The 16,910-nt window shown below is 53.8% G+C and overlaps 6 protein-coding genes across 6 annotated transcripts; 3 read left to right on the top strand and 3 right to left on the bottom strand.

The window, feature by feature from the left end:
• Positions 1-33: 33 nt before the first annotated feature.
• On the bottom strand, positions 34-913 carry SAPIO_CDS2578 (uncharacterized protein; the record flags this gene model as incomplete). The annotated part of the gene is made up of 3 exons (XM_016785562.1): positions 34-112; positions 204-718; positions 797-913. 3 exons carry the CDS (start codon positions 911-913, stop codon positions 34-36), a joined length of 711 nt encoding a protein of 236 aa, XP_016644938.1.
• A 370-nt stretch (positions 914-1,283) lies between these two features.
• Positions 1,284-3,688, top strand: SAPIO_CDS2577 (DNA polymerase epsilon subunit; the record flags this gene model as incomplete). Its single annotated transcript, XM_016785561.1, has 2 exons — positions 1,284-1,996; positions 2,065-3,688. 2 exons carry the CDS (start codon positions 1,284-1,286, stop codon positions 3,686-3,688), a joined length of 2,337 nt encoding a protein of 778 aa, XP_016644937.1.
• A 677-nt stretch (positions 3,689-4,365) lies between these two features.
• On the bottom strand, positions 4,366-6,097 carry SAPIO_CDS2576 (AMP-binding enzyme domain protein; the record flags this gene model as incomplete). The annotated part of the gene is made up of 3 exons (XM_016785560.1): positions 4,366-5,757; positions 5,895-6,000; positions 6,069-6,097. The coding sequence occupies 3 exons, from the start codon at positions 6,095-6,097 to the stop codon at positions 4,366-4,368; spliced, it is 1,527 nt and encodes a 508-aa protein (XP_016644936.1).
• Positions 6,098-7,001: 904 nt separating this feature from the next.
• Positions 7,002-8,403, top strand: SAPIO_CDS2575 (uncharacterized protein; the record flags this gene model as incomplete). Its single annotated transcript, XM_016785559.1, has 2 exons — positions 7,002-7,461; positions 7,634-8,403. The coding sequence occupies 2 exons, from the start codon at positions 7,002-7,004 to the stop codon at positions 8,401-8,403; spliced, it is 1,230 nt and encodes a 409-aa protein (XP_016644935.1).
• Positions 8,404-8,592: 189 nt separating this feature from the next.
• Positions 8,593-15,186, bottom strand: SAPIO_CDS2574 (uncharacterized protein; the record flags this gene model as incomplete). The annotated part of the gene is made up of 10 exons (XM_016785558.1): positions 8,593-9,308; positions 9,363-9,463; positions 9,536-9,958; positions 10,029-10,243; positions 10,300-10,520; positions 10,607-11,404; positions 11,464-12,380; positions 12,510-13,093; positions 13,908-14,537; positions 14,599-15,186. The coding sequence occupies 10 exons, from the start codon at positions 15,184-15,186 to the stop codon at positions 8,593-8,595; spliced, it is 5,193 nt and encodes a 1,730-aa protein (XP_016644934.1).
• Positions 15,187-15,796: 610 nt separating this feature from the next.
• SAPIO_CDS2573 (uncharacterized protein) lies at positions 15,797-16,793 on the top strand (the record flags this gene model as incomplete). Its single annotated transcript, XM_016785557.1, has 2 exons — positions 15,797-16,019; positions 16,096-16,793. The coding sequence occupies 2 exons, from the start codon at positions 15,797-15,799 to the stop codon at positions 16,791-16,793; spliced, it is 921 nt and encodes a 306-aa protein (XP_016644933.1).
• Positions 16,794-16,910: the final 117 nt, after the last annotated feature.

The raw sequence follows: 16,910 nt of genomic DNA, 5'->3' as shown, positions 1-16,910 counted from the left end.
TCATGGCAGAGAAATTGGAAAAGGGAATCCAAATCAGCTAGATCCCTCCTTCTTTTCCTCCTCCCTCAGCCTAGCAATCAACTTTTCCGTCAAGAACGGACTTAACCCCAAGCTGTATCCCGTCAGTATAATCTCTTACAAACGAGAGGGAAACCCGGGAGAAAAGGAGGAATATGGGAAGAAGGAAAATAAATAGTGCTCACATTCCCTGATTCGTTATAATCCGATACGTCCCACTGGGCGCCAACCTCCCCACAATCTCCCCCGCCGCATCGACCTCCACACTCCCCAAAATATCCTCCGGCCACGCAATCCTCCCAAAGTCCGGTGGATTCCTCGTATCGCTCAAATGCACGTGTCCTCCCCTCCCCGCACCACCAGCACCTCCCTGCGCGCTCGCCCCTCCACCGCCGCCATCACCCGTCAGCTTCTTGGCCTTGCGCCGCTGGTTTTGATACAACCCTGCGACCCCGAGGCTGAAGGAGGTGCCGCCGGGGCCGGCGAAGGCGCGGGCTTGGCTTATGAGGTCTGGGTCATTGTGGGCGTTTTCGATGAGGACTTCATTGAGGATTGAGAGGAAGCGGGGGTTTTCTTGGAAGGATTGGGGTGTTGGGGGGAGGGTGGTCGTTTGGCCGATGGCGAGGGTTTGGGAGGGGGGTGTTGTGTCGAGGTAGGTGAGGAGGTTTACGCTGGGAGCTGGGTGGTCTTTGAATACTTTCTGTGCGTGGATATATTAGTATTTACTGTTTTCTATGAAGATTGCTAGGTCGGAGAAGAAGCTCGGAGCTTAACTTACGATCTTGGGGTTTGATGATAGTGTAGAGATGGGCCGGAGGAAGCTAGTTCGCGCCGGTTGGCTGGCGCACAACCTGGCGGAATGGGTGCCGTACGTCCGTAGGAGAACTCGAGACATTGTGAAAACAAATTGGATCCCCAGAGCGCATCCAATTGTCCCATTACTGGTCGAGAACAATGATGCGTTGATGGAGCGAGCTCCAAAAAATTGGCAGTTGAGGTCAGAGAAACTTGGCAGGTGGTTCGCAGCTGCCGGCAACTGGGTCATTGACCCCACAGCTCTTTACGCGACCAGAAATCCAGACGCGTCTCGAGCTCGACAGCAATATTGAAATTGAAATCGACATCCCACCTCAGAACCAGAACTTCAACGCTCGTCACATTTTCGTTGCTGGCAATCGGCTACACAGACCTCCAGTCTTACTCTACTTTTGTCCAAAATTAAACACAAAATGTTATAATACCCACAACCCACCACACAAACCGCCATGCACAAATTCATCACCAAAGAAACCCCCGCTAAGCGCGCCAACCCTCCCTCCTCCGACATCCCCTCCTCCTCTCCCGCCTTCGCAACCCCAGCGCACCCTCTCAAGTCCTTCTCCGCGACACCCTCCAGCGCCCCCACAGCAGTGAGACATGCTATCCTACCCATAGTCCTCCCTCCCGCGACGCTGCGACCCTTAGCCTTCCGAACCTTCACGAAGAAGCACAGCCTTACCCTCAACTCCTCGAGTTTAGCGGAACTCGCAGCATTTATAGGTCGGCACTGTGGCTCAGGATGGCGAGAAGAGGGTCTCGCGGAGAAAGTCCTCGAAGAGGTGGCGCGGAGTTGGAAGAGCCGGAACGGCGGTGTTATTGTCGATGGGGCGAGTGCGGAGTTGAAGGAGATCCTGACGACCCTGGAGGCGAGTATGAGTGGTGGTAAAATCATATCTGGCGGAAGGGGTCTGAGTCGGCAGAATAGCTTGATGCTGGACTCGAGTCAGGACTCTGATTTGGCGAATGTGCGCATGGGATTGCCGCCGAGTCGGGCCTTGACAAGGGGAGATAGCCAGGATAGCCTTGGTGCGTCGAACCTGGGGGTGGATGACGAGATTGACGATGAATCCTTGAACGATGTACGGAAATGGCTTAAAGCTATTATCGCGTACGAACAGCCTCGACTCGTCTACAACGTCGACAAGAAACACTTTGAAAGGTATACATGGATCCCAGCTTCCTCCGTCGCATTGTTTATCCGCTTCTAACCCCAGCCTTCTCCCACAGGGAAACATGCAAACCCTCCATCATGCCCTCGGCCCCCCGAAAAGCCCTCGCCTTCAAGAACCGCTTCAACGTCATCCACCAACGCCTCCTCCGCCACGAATCCTTCCACACATCCGCCGTAACCACCTCCCGCGCCGCCAACAAGCGACGAACCCCGGGCGCCGGCCAAGCCCTCAAGATTACACAAATAGCAAATATGCTAGGCCGCCACGGCACGCAGCAGATGTTGTTGGGCATGCTCGTCATCCTGCCTGCGGGCGAGCTAGCCATCAGCGATTTGACGGGGACAATAACGTTGGACTTGTCGCGCGCCGTGGATTATCCCGAGAACTCGGCTTGGTTTACACCTAGTATGATTGTCTTGGTCGATGGGATCTATGAAGAGGAGGACGAGGAAATTGGCAAGGGCCTCGGTGGGACGCGCGGTGTGGGTGGTGTGCTTGGCGGGAAGTTCATCGCGTCGTTCATTGGACATCTATCGTGCGAAACTCGAGCAACTTCGTTAGGTATGACAGGTGCCGATGGGGCGCAGGACCAGTCCATCGGTGGCGGGTTTGGATGGATCGACTTCTTAGGTTTGGGGAGCGAGCGCGCGGTGGGACAGAAGATGAGGCGTGTTGAGGAACGTCTTCTCCGACGACTTACTGCCGAAGAAGCGGCCGATCGCTCACGGCTCGTCATTCTGGGTGAACTCAACCTGGATAACCCTCGCACACTCCCCGCCTTGCGGAAAATACTGTCAATCTACGCTGCCGAGGACCAGGCAGCCCCACCCCTGACGTTCATCCTGATGGGCAACTTTGTCCAGCACCCCATCATGGCCAGGAGCCGCGGTGGGGGCAGCGTAGAGTACAAGGAGTATTTCGACGAGCTGGGAACCGTCCTGGCCGAATTTCCCGCCCTCATCAAAAACTCAACGTTCGTCTTCGTCCCTGGAGATAACGACGCCTGGATCTCTGCGGGCACTACGGGGGCATCGTCGCCTCTGCCTAGAAAACCGATTCCGGACATCTTCACCTCGCGGATTCGTCGACTCTTCACATCAGCCGCGAGCAATGATCAGACCAAAGCGAGTCCCGAAGCAATATGGGCGTCCAACCCCAGCCGGCTAAGTCTCTTCGGACCGAACCACGAAATCGCCCTCTTCAGAGACGATATGCTCGGGAGGTTACAGCGCAACGCAGTCGTGGTCGGCGGAGCTAGGGACGCCGCTGCCACCGAAGATGACGGCGAAGACGTTCCCATGATGCAAGTCGACGGCGAGGGAGACGCATCCATGGAAGTTGATGGCGCCGCCGGCCAGTCGGAAAAGGAACGGGTTGCTGCGGCGAGCCTTCGCACCGCGCAGAGACTCGTCAAGACGGTGCTTGACCAGGGATACCTCTCGCCCTTCCAGCCGAGTATTCGCCCCGTGCACTGGGACTACTCGTGGGCGCTGCATCTATACCCGTTGCCATCGGCTTTGGTTCTGATGGATAATACGGCGCCGGCGTTTTGTGTTACGTATGGGAGGTGTCATGTCATGAATCCAGGGAGTGTATTGTTGCCAGATCGGAGGAGCGTCGCAAGGTGGATTGAGTACAAGATTGGGTCGCTGGGTCAGGTACGGGAGAGTGCGTTCTGAAATGTAGAGAGCATTGGAGTGGCGATATGGGGTATTGGTATTTTTTGGGTCTTAATGATGATATTAGTAGATCTGATGAACAATGACACTGATTCGAGACTCGGGGAGTGCAGCTCTCTCGAATGCGTTTCAATCTGATGTTGAGGATAGTGGTTTAATGGAAGGCTACTGCTTCCTGGGCCGTGATGAAGTCTCAACATTAATCCATTGTGCAGAGACGTGTCATTTCTCTAGAATGCCGTCTAATACAGAGTGAAACCTGTGTAGTACTCCCGAGTGAATCTCAACAATGGTGAGAGCAATCCATGACAGATGGAAGAAATATCGCTCTTCCTTCCATTTCGAGGTCTGTTGCAAACGAACCCATTCTCTGCGCCCTCTTCCGGATCTTCCACCTCCTCTCGCCATACCTTGCTGTGAAGTGAAGTGATGACGAGCAGACAGGATTTGTCCTCGACTATGGCATATATTATTTTTGTCTAAGACCCTGCCATTAGCACTAAACACACAATCACAGACTCCCAAGTCGACTTGAGCGTCCTGAACATAATAACTGACATCTAGACGACAATGGAGCGACCGATCCATCCTACGTATAGAAACGAAGCATAACCATCATCCCATAAACGCCGAAACTTAAAAGCCGCAAAAAAAAAAAAAAAAAAAAAAAAAAGGTATTAGGATGTGATGAGCTGTCCTGCTGGCAGAACGATAGGCGTAACAGACCCATCGCCGGTGCCGCCCTGCGGCACAAAACACCCAACTTTGTTCAGTTCATCTTCCCACACCACCCGCCTCGAGACGGGGTCCCTATTGAGTGTTTTCAGGGCACGACGGTTAATCTTGAAACCTGTCGTTGGGTGAGAATCGACAAAATAAACCCCGCCAGTCAAGCTCTTCAGCCCCGTCAGCTTGGTAGCAACAAATTGTTCGATCTCCCTCGCTAGGTCACTGCCAGGACGATCAAGATATTGGTGTTGGGGCACGACAAACGCCGTGGGAAGCTCAGTAGCCGAAATATCATCCCAGATACCGACAACCACCACCGTGTGTACGGCGGGATGTTCAAAGATGATATTTTCGAGCTCCGAGGCGCTGATGCGACTTCCGTAGCCATCCCCAACGCGGAGGAGCTCCTTGAGCCGGTCGACAATATAAACGTTGCAGTCCTCGTCGATGTAGCCGTAGTCGCCGGTATGGAACCAGCCATCTTCGTCGAACTCCCGGTTCGCCTCCACGTTGTCCTTGTAGCCTCGGAAACGAGCGAGCGAGTTGCGCACGAGAATCTCCCCGGGCTCATTGGGTCCCAGGTCCTGCCCCGTCTGCGTGCTGATTACGCGCGCTTGCATGCCGTTGACTAGAGTCCCGCTAGACCCGGGTCGGCGGGAGACTGCGTCACTGATCTGGATGGCAATGAGCATCGTCTCCGTCGTCCCCCACTCGAGAGTTAGCTCGACAGTGGGGAATTTGGTCGAGATGGCCCGACGGAGGTTCTCTGGGACGACGGCGCCGGCTGAAAGAAGCCATTTGATGCTACTTACGTCTTCCGGGTCCAGGTTTGATTTGGCAAGCTTGGCTACCAGGGGCGGGAAGATAAGAATGAATGTGATCAGATGCCGCTTGATGATTGACGCGGATGTCTCGTCAAGCGGTTCTGGCATTAGGACTACGGGGATACCGAGGAGGATATTGAGCGACATGAAGAGCTTGGCGTTTATCAGGTATCCCAGGGAAGAGCTGGCCAACCATACATCTTTCGAAGGGTCGGTGCTGCTGGGTATTGTCCGTAGGGTCCCCTCGAGAGCTGCAATGTAATGACCGTGGGAAATGAGGACTGACTTCATGGTGCCGGTGGAACCGCTAGTACGGTTGATGAAGGCGTCGTGGGCTTCGGCGTCCTCATGACTATTCAGGTCGAAAGTCGCGACGCCTGGCTGTACTTGCCGTAGCAGATCCTCGAGAGTGGTGGTTTCGCCGTCTGCCTTGTCCAGAGTGATAATGGGGACGCCACCGATTAGCCCAGATGCGACTTCGGACACATCAAGAAGCGCTCCATCCGTTATGAGGAGCTTGGAATTTGACGAGGACACTGAATGGGAACAAGAGCAACGGTAGCCCCGGCGGCCAGTGCACCGAAGAAAGCGACGGGGTATTGTATCTACAATTTTTGCTGTGAGTAGGACGGTCTCATGTCCTTTCTGGATACGTGCAGAGAAGGGAAGCCGGGGGTATCAGTCACCTTGTCCTTGGCTACAATTGATACCACGTCGTTAGGTTTGATGCCATACTTTTTATTGATAGCGCGGGCAAACCTGAAACTCTGGTCCTCGAGCTTAGCTAGAGTCAACGACTCATCTGTACCGTCGACTCGATACACTACTCGGCTCCAAGGATATGCGCGCCGTCCATAATGGAAGATGTAGTTGAACACATCGCTAGAGGGCAACGCAGGGATTGGAAGTCTTGATTCAAACATATTTCGGCAGGCAGACACATCCAAATCGAGTACACGCTATGATGAGAGAGTTGGGCATAGACCATGAATGTTCACCAAATGAGCTGGTCGGTCAGCCTGCAAGTCTAGATCCTATATAAAAGCTGGCCCCCAGCCTTACGCCCTGTTAACTACACGACTCCCATCTCCGACGAAGGGGGGGCCCGCGTTACAACGTCAATACGACGTCCGCCAATGCGAGGCTTATACGTCTGTTGCATAAGAAGAATGGTGCAAGTGCCACGCCGACATGGCGCAATGCCGATCTTCCCGTCCACCACGAGGAAGATCACCAAAGCATGAAGAATCCTACCGGAGATGTTTGGTTTCTGCTTATTCTTCACCCACCTTCTTGAAGATCTGCAAGCACCCAATGCTGTTCCGAAGGGGTCGACGTCACACCAGCTGCGGCGCTATCTGCATCCAATCAAATCGCCTTTCTCCAGCGCGGACGTGTGTGTGGCCTTTGCTTCTCCGGCGCGGGCCGGAGTTTCGGATGACGGTGGATAGCGCCCGCCCCCCCACGTTTGACCCCCGTATGGGTTCGGCATGGTCCAGGGTTCCATCCAATGTGCTGGGGGCGGCAGCTCGTGTCCTCGGAAATGGCATCTGCAGTGCGTAGCTAATGGCTAGAGGACTCGCCAGCTAGGAGGCATCCGTGACGAGCTCTGCTCGTGCTGAGTCGGTAATGCATGGGCGTGGCAACGCCGGGATTCCTGTGATGGTGATTATCACCAATGCCAAAAGTAAGTAAAGGGAAATAGTGCCCTCTCGGCAAGCCGTAATCTCGTTCGGCTTTGTAGATCAACGAACTTAATCATGGAATCTGACAAAACCATTCACAGGGGGGAATGGACTCCGACATCATGGCGGCTCATGCCAATTCATATGCAGCAAGTCATATACGAAGACGAAGTGTTCTTGAAGCAGGTCTTGGCCAGGTTGTCAGAACTCCCGGGCCTGGTGTCGCCAGAGCAAATCGAAGCAGCCAGGAAGCACTACGCGGAGGCTGCTCGAGGCGAATCGTTCATCCTCATCGGAGGCGACTGCGCTGAGAGCTTCGACGACACCAAGGATCATATAATCGCTCAGAAGATGGATCTCCTTAATTACCAGGCCCATCATATCGAGTTCGTGACTGGCCTCCCTGTGCATATCACAGCTAGATTGGCAGGGCAGTATGCCAAGCCGAGATCTCAGCCGATGGAGGCATTACCGGATGGTCGTCTGGTTCATGCTTTCCGCGGACACAACATCAACGGGCCTGGACTATCCGAGCGTGAGCCTGATCCTAGACGGCTTTTGCATGGGTATTGGCATTCTCTGGCTGTCTTGCACAAATTAACTTCTTCGAGGTACGTGCGACGTGAACCTAGCCTCGAGGTAAAATCCAAGTGCTGATAACCTTGTTCTTGTTTTTCCTCGGCTCAACAGAAAATCTCTTGCCACAGGTCATGAGGCTCTTCTCCTCCCTTTAGAATCATCCTTAACCAAAGGCGGGTACAACACCTCAGCAACATTCCTCTGGGTCGGCGAACGGACTCGCCAGCTAGACGGCGCCCACCTCGAGTACCTCCGCGGTCTCAAAAATCCCATCGGCGTCAAGATCGGACCGAACACAACTCCTGTTGAAGTGCTGACCCTTCTCGAACTCCTCTGCGAAGACAACCCCAGTGAGCCTGGCCGCGTCACATTGATTTTCCGATTTGGCGCGGATAAAGTGAGCGCTGTCCTGCCTCCCATTCTCCAAGCCGTCAAGAATAGTCAGTTCAACCCTGTGTGGATGTGTGACCCGTGTCATGGCAACACAATCTCCCGAAATGGAGTCAAAACGCGAAGCATGGCTACTATGCTCGGGGAGGTGAAGCAGGTGGTTGCTACGCTTGCGGCGCATGGGATGCACCTCGGTGGCCTCCACATTGAACAGACGGGAGAGGAGGACGTTTTGGAGTGTGTGGAAACGGACGGTTTTGGCGAGGATGTCAAGCTTGGTGAGAACTATAAGAGTCTGTGTGATCCTCGCCTCTCCGGTGCACAGGCGCGGACCTTTGTGGCACGTGTGGCCGAGATGCTCGTGGCTGTTGAAAGGCCCAACTTGAAGGCCGGTGCAAAGAAGAAGCAATCGGTCCTTCAGATTGCGGCGTTTGCTCCTTCACTCACCTGGGATGTCTTCGGAGCTCGGCTTCCGAATATACTTGGCTTTGGAAAGACATATTCATGAACAGTTCCTGAAGTAGAGATTTATCATATGTCATCTCGATGTTTCATTCTATGAGCAGAAAGTAGTCTCTGTGTAGTGACTTAAGAGTATGAAGGCGCTTTACGTTGGTACCCTGTATTGTTGTTCCCAATGGCCTGGCAGAACTCGACTCGATACGATACGTGTTGAAAGATATCGAGCACATCTTTATCAAATGAACCGACGCAATTTCCACCCCTTAATCCTAGTCAACCACGTAAACCAGTAGAAGAAAACAATGTTGGATAGAGTGAAGAGAAGAAACACAGCCAAATACGCCCACATATTGTTCCCGAGCTGTCCATTGTGCAGGTTGAACTGCGCAAGATACTGTGTTCCTGTTGTGTACTGGCAAACGTGGCAGAAGCCCGTCGATAGAGGATTCGTCAGGTTTGCCTGTGCGCTTTGAGCCCATTTGCTAGCATACTCTCCGCATGTCTGGCCCTCGGGAGGCGGGAAAGTGAGGAGATCGGAAGGGTCACAAATCACATCGATTCCGCCATCAGCGGCGATAATCATGCCGCCAAACAGGTACGTAAGAGGGTTGATGTAGTACAACTGCGAATTGAGGTTAGAATTAGAGGAACCGGTGGGATTGAAGGAGGGAGCGAAACTTGCCCAAGAGCGCCAGAACACTTGTATCTTCTGGTAAGGTACTACGATTCCGTTGAACCAGTTGAATGTAGTAACCAAGAACACCAGGACAAGGCCGGCAACTTTGAGATCTGGACTCATAGAAGTAACCAACAAGCCAAGGGTCATCTCAAATATCTCATACATCACGACCATCAAGAACGTGTATGCCGCGGCCTCGCCAAGAGGCAGACCGGTGAGGAAATACCAGAGCAGGTAATAGACGACGCCTGTGATGCCTATGGCTGGGAGTTCTGCGAGAAAGCTAGCATTGCACAGCGCAACCCATCCGTAGGTTCGAGACGGACCTTCTCGAACTTGCCAGAGAAGCCGTTGTGTGAAGAAACGAGCCAGGATTGGGTTGACGATGGTGTTGACTAAGAATATGAGCGCGAAAGCCCCAAGCGCTCTGTGTCAAGGGGTCAGTCAATTTCTCTCTCCAAGTCGGTCGGATGCTACAAACGGTTGCGAAGGGACTCACCGGCTCTGTAAGTCCAACGGCGATGTGCCGAGATTAAAGAATGTAAACCCAATGAGGATCGCCTGGATCGTGTGGACCCAAATCTTGCTGTAGACGTAGGCGGGCCTCCTCCATTGGTTCAGAAGCATTCGCCTAGTCAGAAGTACGGTTTGCTTCAGGGTCGAAGTGTTAAACGTTCCGGGTGTCTCGCCGCCGTCCCAACGGACTTCCTCTCTTCTTATCTTGGCAATCGTGTCTTTAACGGCCTGCGCCTCGGGCGATGCTTTCCACTTGGCTACCCATTGGCCGGCGATAGTCTGTGACTTGCCGTGAATTCCAGAGCCAATGGCCTCAAGGAGGACCTCGGCGGGGTTTGCATCTTCCGGGTACTGCACGCCGCCCTGCTTCTCGATATAAGGCAGGACATTGTCGACAGATCCGTAGCTGACGCGAGTTAGCTCAAGGGCTAGCGGGCAGACAACGCTGAAAAATGCTCTAATAAATAAGAACTTACTAGATCTGCTCTCCGTTAGATGAGAGAGCCACGACTTTGTCGAATGTTCGGAAGAGCGAGGCGGAAGGCTGGTGGACCGTAACTAGTATTGTCTGACCCTGTTCGGCAAGGCGTCTCATGTAGCTGATGATGGTCATTGCGCCTTGCGAATCTAGGCCCGAGGTAGGCTCGTCGGCAAACAAGACCTTGGGCCGAGCAACAAGCTCTACGGCAATCTGTAACTACATGTATTAGACAGACATGCTATCACAAGATTTGCAGCTTAACCTACAGTCACTCGTTTCGTGAGTTCGACTCCAAGTCCCGAGGAGTCATAATCCCCAATCAGGGCGTGCTGCAGATGTGCCAGATCCAAGACATCTAGAACGTGGTCGACATATGCCAGCTTCTCGGCTCTTGAGTAGATTGACGGTTGCCTCAAAAGCGCCGAAAATTCCAGGGCTTCCCGTATTGTAGCAGATCCATCGTGCATGTCAGACTGCTGCGCAAATCCTAAAAAAACCCAAGCCAAAGGATCAGTTAAAATCTGCCATTACACCTGGCTGAGGAAGCGAAGTCCGAGGAGGTGCTGGCGATACCTGATAGCTTCTTGAAATACTCCCCCAGCGGCTTATTCCCGAACTCAATTCGGCCACCCATCGTTCCAATCGGGTTTGTCTGGCTCAAGTGAGTCAGGAGAGTCGTCTTCCCGGCTCCGCTTGATCCGCAAAGAGCAACGAGTTCTCCTGGGCGAACAAACCCCGTGATATCGGTGAGAATTCTCTTGGTTCCAATATCAATAGAGACATTCTCCCATACTAAACTGGGTCGGCCTCTACCCGCTGCTGCCCCGGAGCTGGGGCCGGAGTCTGAGGTATCCCGAACAACGGCAGATTTCTCCACGTCGAGAAGAATGGAGCTAGTCTTTGATACTTGGGGGTTTTCTCTCCGTGAGAAGACGATGGATGTGCCTCCCTGGATAGCAAAGCGCATTGTCTCGCTCCCAACAACGCCGACGAGCATGTACGCTGCAGCGAAGGCGACGAGTATTCCGACATTAAGCCAACGATTCGCGTCGCTGAATCCGAGAGACTCGACATATTGCAAACCTGGGACCGAAGCCTGCCCAGCTCTAGCACCCCGGACAGGACATATTCGATTTCCCGCAGAGGCTCCGGGAACGGCTGGTATGAGCTCGTCTTGGCAGGATATCCGCAAACGGCGAAACTCGTTGGTGAGGAGCGCCTCATACGTGTATCGTGGAGGGCTGATGTAGTGGAGCCATGACCACACAGGTCTCATTCGATCTATGGGGATGAGGAAACCGGCGAAATAAACGGTTGTTGTAGAGGCGATGCCTCCGAAGCGGAAACAGTCTTCTATATTTGGGACGTAGTCTGTATTCGGGAAATGGTCAGTACGAGCTCGCCCAAGGGGGGACACGCAAAGCACATACATGCGAACATTCGGAGCAGATTAGCAAAGTTAATAGTCGAGAGGCAAAGAACGAAGTAAAAGAAGAAGAAATCGACGGCCGTGTACTCAACCGTCTTGTGCGCAAGGAAGAAGAAGGCAATCATGAACCACGCGTGCTGGACAGCAATCATTGGGACATCTATCAGGACCCGGGCCACGGCAACCGCAGAGGAACGATACATGTTGAGCGAAGACTGACGTTCCAGCACCGCTCGGTTGGCATGGGCGTCGAAGAGCTCCGGGTACTGCATCCAGGCATTTGCGATGATGGCGTAGAAGATGACGCCTTGACGCGTGAATGCCCCGGAGGCGTCTGACGAGATGTTGGCGTACTCGCTGCCTACAATTAAAGAGAGAATCACGGTATTGACCCATTTCTGGTAGTACACGCCGCGTCGGCTATTGATTAGCTGTATCTCGCGTCTCAAGCATTCGATGATCTGTGCTGGATACGACAGGTTGATCCGATCCATCGGAACGAGAGAGGGCTGAGAAGTGTACGTGTCTGGGAGTTGCTTCAAGTCAGATTGCAACCGGTCGAATAAGTCAGACTGCCTGAAAGTCCTCGCAAGTGCCTCTGGCGTGTTCAGGGATGCCGCAGTGGAGTCTGGTCGCACGCGTCGTCGAACCGGGTCCGTAACTGTAGTTAGGAATTCAGAAGTAGTCTGTCCGGCCTCGCAAATGAATCCGAGATTCTCAAAGTATGGCTTCGCTTCGTCAACGGACCCGAAGAATATCTCGTGACCCGAATCGAGCAGGATGACCTTATCGAAGTGTCGAAAGACACTTTCTCCCGCTTGATAGAGCGTCGCGAGCGTTGTCTTCTGTGAGGCGTCGGTGAGAGTACGCAGTGCTTTGACAAAGTCTATGGCTGTCGATGAGTCGAGGCCTCTCGTGCTGTTATCGAAGCATTGGACCGAGGACCCCGAGGCAAGTACCTCCGCTATCGAGACCCTTCCCGCCTCATTTGTGAGCTGCATTGTCACCGATACCAAGAGGAGGGGAAGAGCTTATGGTTAAAGTTACCGTTTTCTCTCGCCTCCTGATACACCGGGAATGGAACCACCACCGACGGCGGTGTCGAGAGCGTGCTCCAGGCCAAACATAGTTGCCAAGGTCTTCGCCATTTCCCTAATATTCCCAGCGCTGCGCTCTTTCTCGAGGAGGCTCATGCGAAGAGCAAACTCCAATGTCTGTCGGACAGTCAGTGTTGGGATATGCTTGTCCTCTTCCGGAAGATAGATGGTTTCCCGACGATGCTTCTCGTAGAACTGGGTGTGAGAGAGGCCGGCGAATCGGATGTCTCCCGTAACCCTGAGCGAGGACCTATTCGCCGCGGCACGCAGAAACGTCGAACATCCACTGCCAGGACGACCAAGGACGAGGAGCATCTCTCCGGGTCTGACGAGTCCGGTAAAGTCGTGCAGAAGAGTCTTGTGTTTCGGCGGCTTCACTAGATACAGCGGCTGGCGGACATTTCGTATCAACCAAACGACTTGATCGTAGCCAAAGGTGTTGATGATTGCTCGAGGCAACGTCTTGACCGTGACCACGCCCGGGTCCGGAGCCGAGATGGTGAGGTTCGAGAAGGCCAGCGGGATAGGCCTGGACTCCCGAGACGTAGGAAACATTACATTTTGCTGAGAATATGCGGGAAGCCCGCTGTTCGACGTGTCTTTAGCCATTGTTTTTGGATCTTCAACTGAACTAAGCCAGACGACGAGCGGAGATTATTTCGACAGAATTCTGAGAAAGGTAATGGAAGGGGTTGAAGGACTTTGCGAGACAGAGTGGCCTCACTCGTTTAGCTCTCTACGACATCTATGATGTGCCACTACGAATTTCAATGGCCCCAGGCTGGATCACAGCTCTGAGTACGTCCATCTACGAAGCAAACGCAACTTGAGCGGTGGGAGCAACAAGGACAATGGACTATCCATTCCAATGCCTGCAGCATGGCGGCCAGGTACCGGGAAGGGCGGCCCAGCCAGACATTAGTGCTCGAATTACCAGCGACCACGCATGTCCGAGGCGACGAAGGGCCGAGATATGGGCGGATGGATGTACATAATGCCGTATCACCGGCCGTATCCGTCCGTAGTTCTGTGCCGTGTTACTGATCAGCAGTAGCCGCTCCCGCCACTTTGCTTCCCGATTTGTGGGCGATCGCCGGCGTATTTTATGGTACATTCCTCTTCATCCACATCTATCACGCAGTGTGGCCGAATTGTCAGCCAAGAAACATCTATAGATACTACCACGGGGGGGCGTTTTTGGGAATGGAGCTTTAATTGGGGTTCAAAAGAGTAACCTAGTCTAGCTATGTCCTTCATCAAAAATAAGAAATCGAATTGAACCTGTCTCGCCTGACTGCAATGGACTCCTAGATGCTGCGTATGTTGCCCATTGTCCAGCCAGATAAACCCCTTTTGGATCAAGCTTGCCCAGGAGCGTCATAACCTCGATCGAGCTCCTGGCTTGGACGATTACTGGATTAGTAGAAGAGTTGGTAACTACGCTTGCGCCCGCCTGCAGCATTTCCGACGCCTCGTAGGTATCATACCCGCGCGCAAGGAGGTCTCTCTCCTCACTTGGAGAAACACTAGACGCAACTTCAAGACCATGAATGATATCACCGAGGTCGATGGAGAAAGCAATGGAACTTTCAGACGTCGCAGTCAGTTTGAGCAACCAACTTTGCGTCTTCAGGCCATCATTCGGAGCTGCGGCGCTCGCCGTAATCGAAGCCTGCCAAGGAACCTCGGGGACCGGTGAAGATTTGAGCGAGCCAATGTCTATTTTGCCGCCCGCAATCCACGCCGGGCCACCGGGCTCGAGCAGCTTTTGTCCCGGTTCAATACACGTAAGCCTCGCCGGAATGTAGCGCAGCAGATTGGTGCGACTCTCAGAGAACAGCTTTGCGGGAAGCACGACCCCCGTGTTATACTGGAAGCCGTAGCCCCCAGCTCCGAGCCCAGGGGCCGTGAGGATCTTAGCCGTCTCCACAAGGCTCTCCAGAGAAAGTTCTCCACGAGAAACGTGGGAGAGAAAAGCCTGGCGAAAAGGTTCCATCGGTTCGCGTGCCGCGCCGAGACGTGTCGAAGAGATTAAGTACCACTTCCTCGAAGTTCTCAAACACGATCAAGTTGTCGCGCAGGCATGTGATTTGATGGAGCCACTCGTTGTAGAGCATCATGAGAATCGGCGAGCTGCGGTCGCTGCGGAGGAGTCGACCGGCCGGCGGAACCCACTTGTGGCCCTCGCAGGGGCTATACACGGTCAGTGCCGGATCTCCGGCGACGGAAAAGTTGGATTCGGTTGCGTAGCCCAAAAGAGTCTTGCCGATACGGAGAATGTGCTTTGTCAGGTCCGAGGGGTTCTCGCTATTCCAGTCAACTAGGGGGAGAGTGGCTTCACGGCCCTCGTGGGAAAGGCTGGAGCATAGGCCGTCCATGAGGATTGCGCGGGAGTCGGCATCCCCAGGGCCGTCCGGGCCAAGCTGGACAATGACGCTCTCGAGAAGGATTGCGATCTCTCGAATAAACTGTCTTGGTGTGTATGCGCCAGGGCGGAATCGCCACTCGTTCAGACGCGTAGCGGGCGGGAGCCCGGCCGAAAGGTTGCCATGGCTGTTAGGAGTAGTGATGCTACGGGTCTCGAAGAGAGCCCCGAAGCTGGATGGGTGGTGAGAGCTGACGGACATCTGGATTGTTCTCTAGGGTTGAAGGAAAGCCGCCGGGGAAAACTGCAGAATGGGTTGCGGCCAGCTGTAGACGATAGGGAAAAGTAGAGTACCAGTAGATGTTAAAGTTGCTCTGTAACAATGCGCTGGACCGCCGCGCCGGGTCGCCAAGATGTAGTCCTATCAAGATCGAGGAGATCAACCGTTGCTGCTGGCTACCCTGTCCTAGTAGAAAGTTTCTCGTGCCTGTGAAGCCGGGTAGCTAGCACCTCAAACGGCACCAATCACTCAAAGCTATGGCGTGATTGGCGGAGTGATGCGCCGACCAAAGACCTCCGAAGTCCGATTGCGTCAAGTGCACGGCACGGATGTGAGATGTGACCGGCCAGCGGGGTTTTTGGCATGGGGAGAGTAGCAATGTAAGTCCGACAGCAAAGCAAAATACGCTCCATGAAATGTTGCCGGGGTGCAAAAGGAGTCGATGATTCCAATCGAGGAGCAAGCTAGCTAGTCGCTATTCAAGGCACCTTACAACGCCGCACATTGATACAATTCACGGGGACGCACCAGCATCCAAACTTCCATTGACACGCTCAACCGCTTGTCCATATTCCTACGCCCAGGCCCAATCATGGCGCCGATAGAAACTAGTGGCCCACAGGCAGCCGACAAGCAGTCGGCCACCAACCTCTTCGCAGGTACAGAAGGCATCTATCTCCTTCCTCACCACGTCAAGGAGATAGAGCGACTGCGAACACAACACGATTTCATACTCTCATCCACAGGCGGCGTTTTACTGACCGCACCATTGGACCGGCCCAAGATCAAAGTGCTTGACTCTGGCGCCGCAGACGGTGCGTGTGTTTGCATGTCCCTCCGTGGCCTCTTCTATCTACCGCCGCCATGGGTCCATCTGACCGCAATACACAGGTACCTGGCTCTTGGATCTCCCTCGATTGTATCCGGCTCATGAGTGGTCCCTACATGGCGTCGACATCGGATCAGCCCTGTTCCCACCCAAGGCCGGGCCATACGCCTCCCTTGACCTCCGCCAATTCGACATCCGATCTCCCACCCCACCGGATCCGACATGGGTGAACACCTTTGACCTTATCCATCAGCGGCTCCTGATCTGGGGACTGAGGGGTCCCGAGTGGCCCGGCGTGCTCAGGAACCACCACTCGCTACTGAAGCCTGGAGGTTGGATCCAGCTGGTCGAGGGCCAATGGGTTGACAGAGATCATCCCTTCGACGCACCAAGATACCCCAACCTAGCCAAGATGTCGCAGATGCAGAAATGGAGCACCTCCAACTTTGGAATGGACATCGAGATCGCGTACCGCCTCGAGGATTTGCTGCGCGAGGCCGGATTCCAAGGGGTGGCGAAGACCCAGCTTAGCCTGAGTTACGGGGCCAAGGCGAGGGAGGAACAATGGAAGCAGAGGTCCGCAGACATGTGGGTTGACAAGTTCAGGGGACTGGGATCTAAACTGCCAGAGGGTGGCATCCCGGGCGTTGCGAGGAACGTGGAGGAGTTTTACGCGTTTTTGGATGAGCTGCACTCTGAGGTGCTTGAGTACGGGTACCAGCCGACTCTCAACTTTGTAATTGGGCAGAAGCCTGCATAGGACGATTCATTGATGTTGTTTATTATAAAGAAGCTGCTTGAAGATGATGCTGAATCTATCATTCGCGCTGGTTATTTTCTCCTCTCTTTTTTATTTTATTTTATTTTTATTTTATTT

The sequence above is a fragment of the Scedosporium apiospermum genome (assembly GCF_000732125.1).
Source record: "Scedosporium apiospermum strain IHEM 14462 chromosome Unknown SEQ_SAPIO_0086, whole genome shotgun sequence".
Classification (NCBI taxonomy): domain Eukaryota; kingdom Fungi; phylum Ascomycota; class Sordariomycetes; order Microascales; family Microascaceae; genus Scedosporium; species Scedosporium apiospermum.
This window is presented reverse-complemented; position numbering and strand designations above follow the sequence as displayed.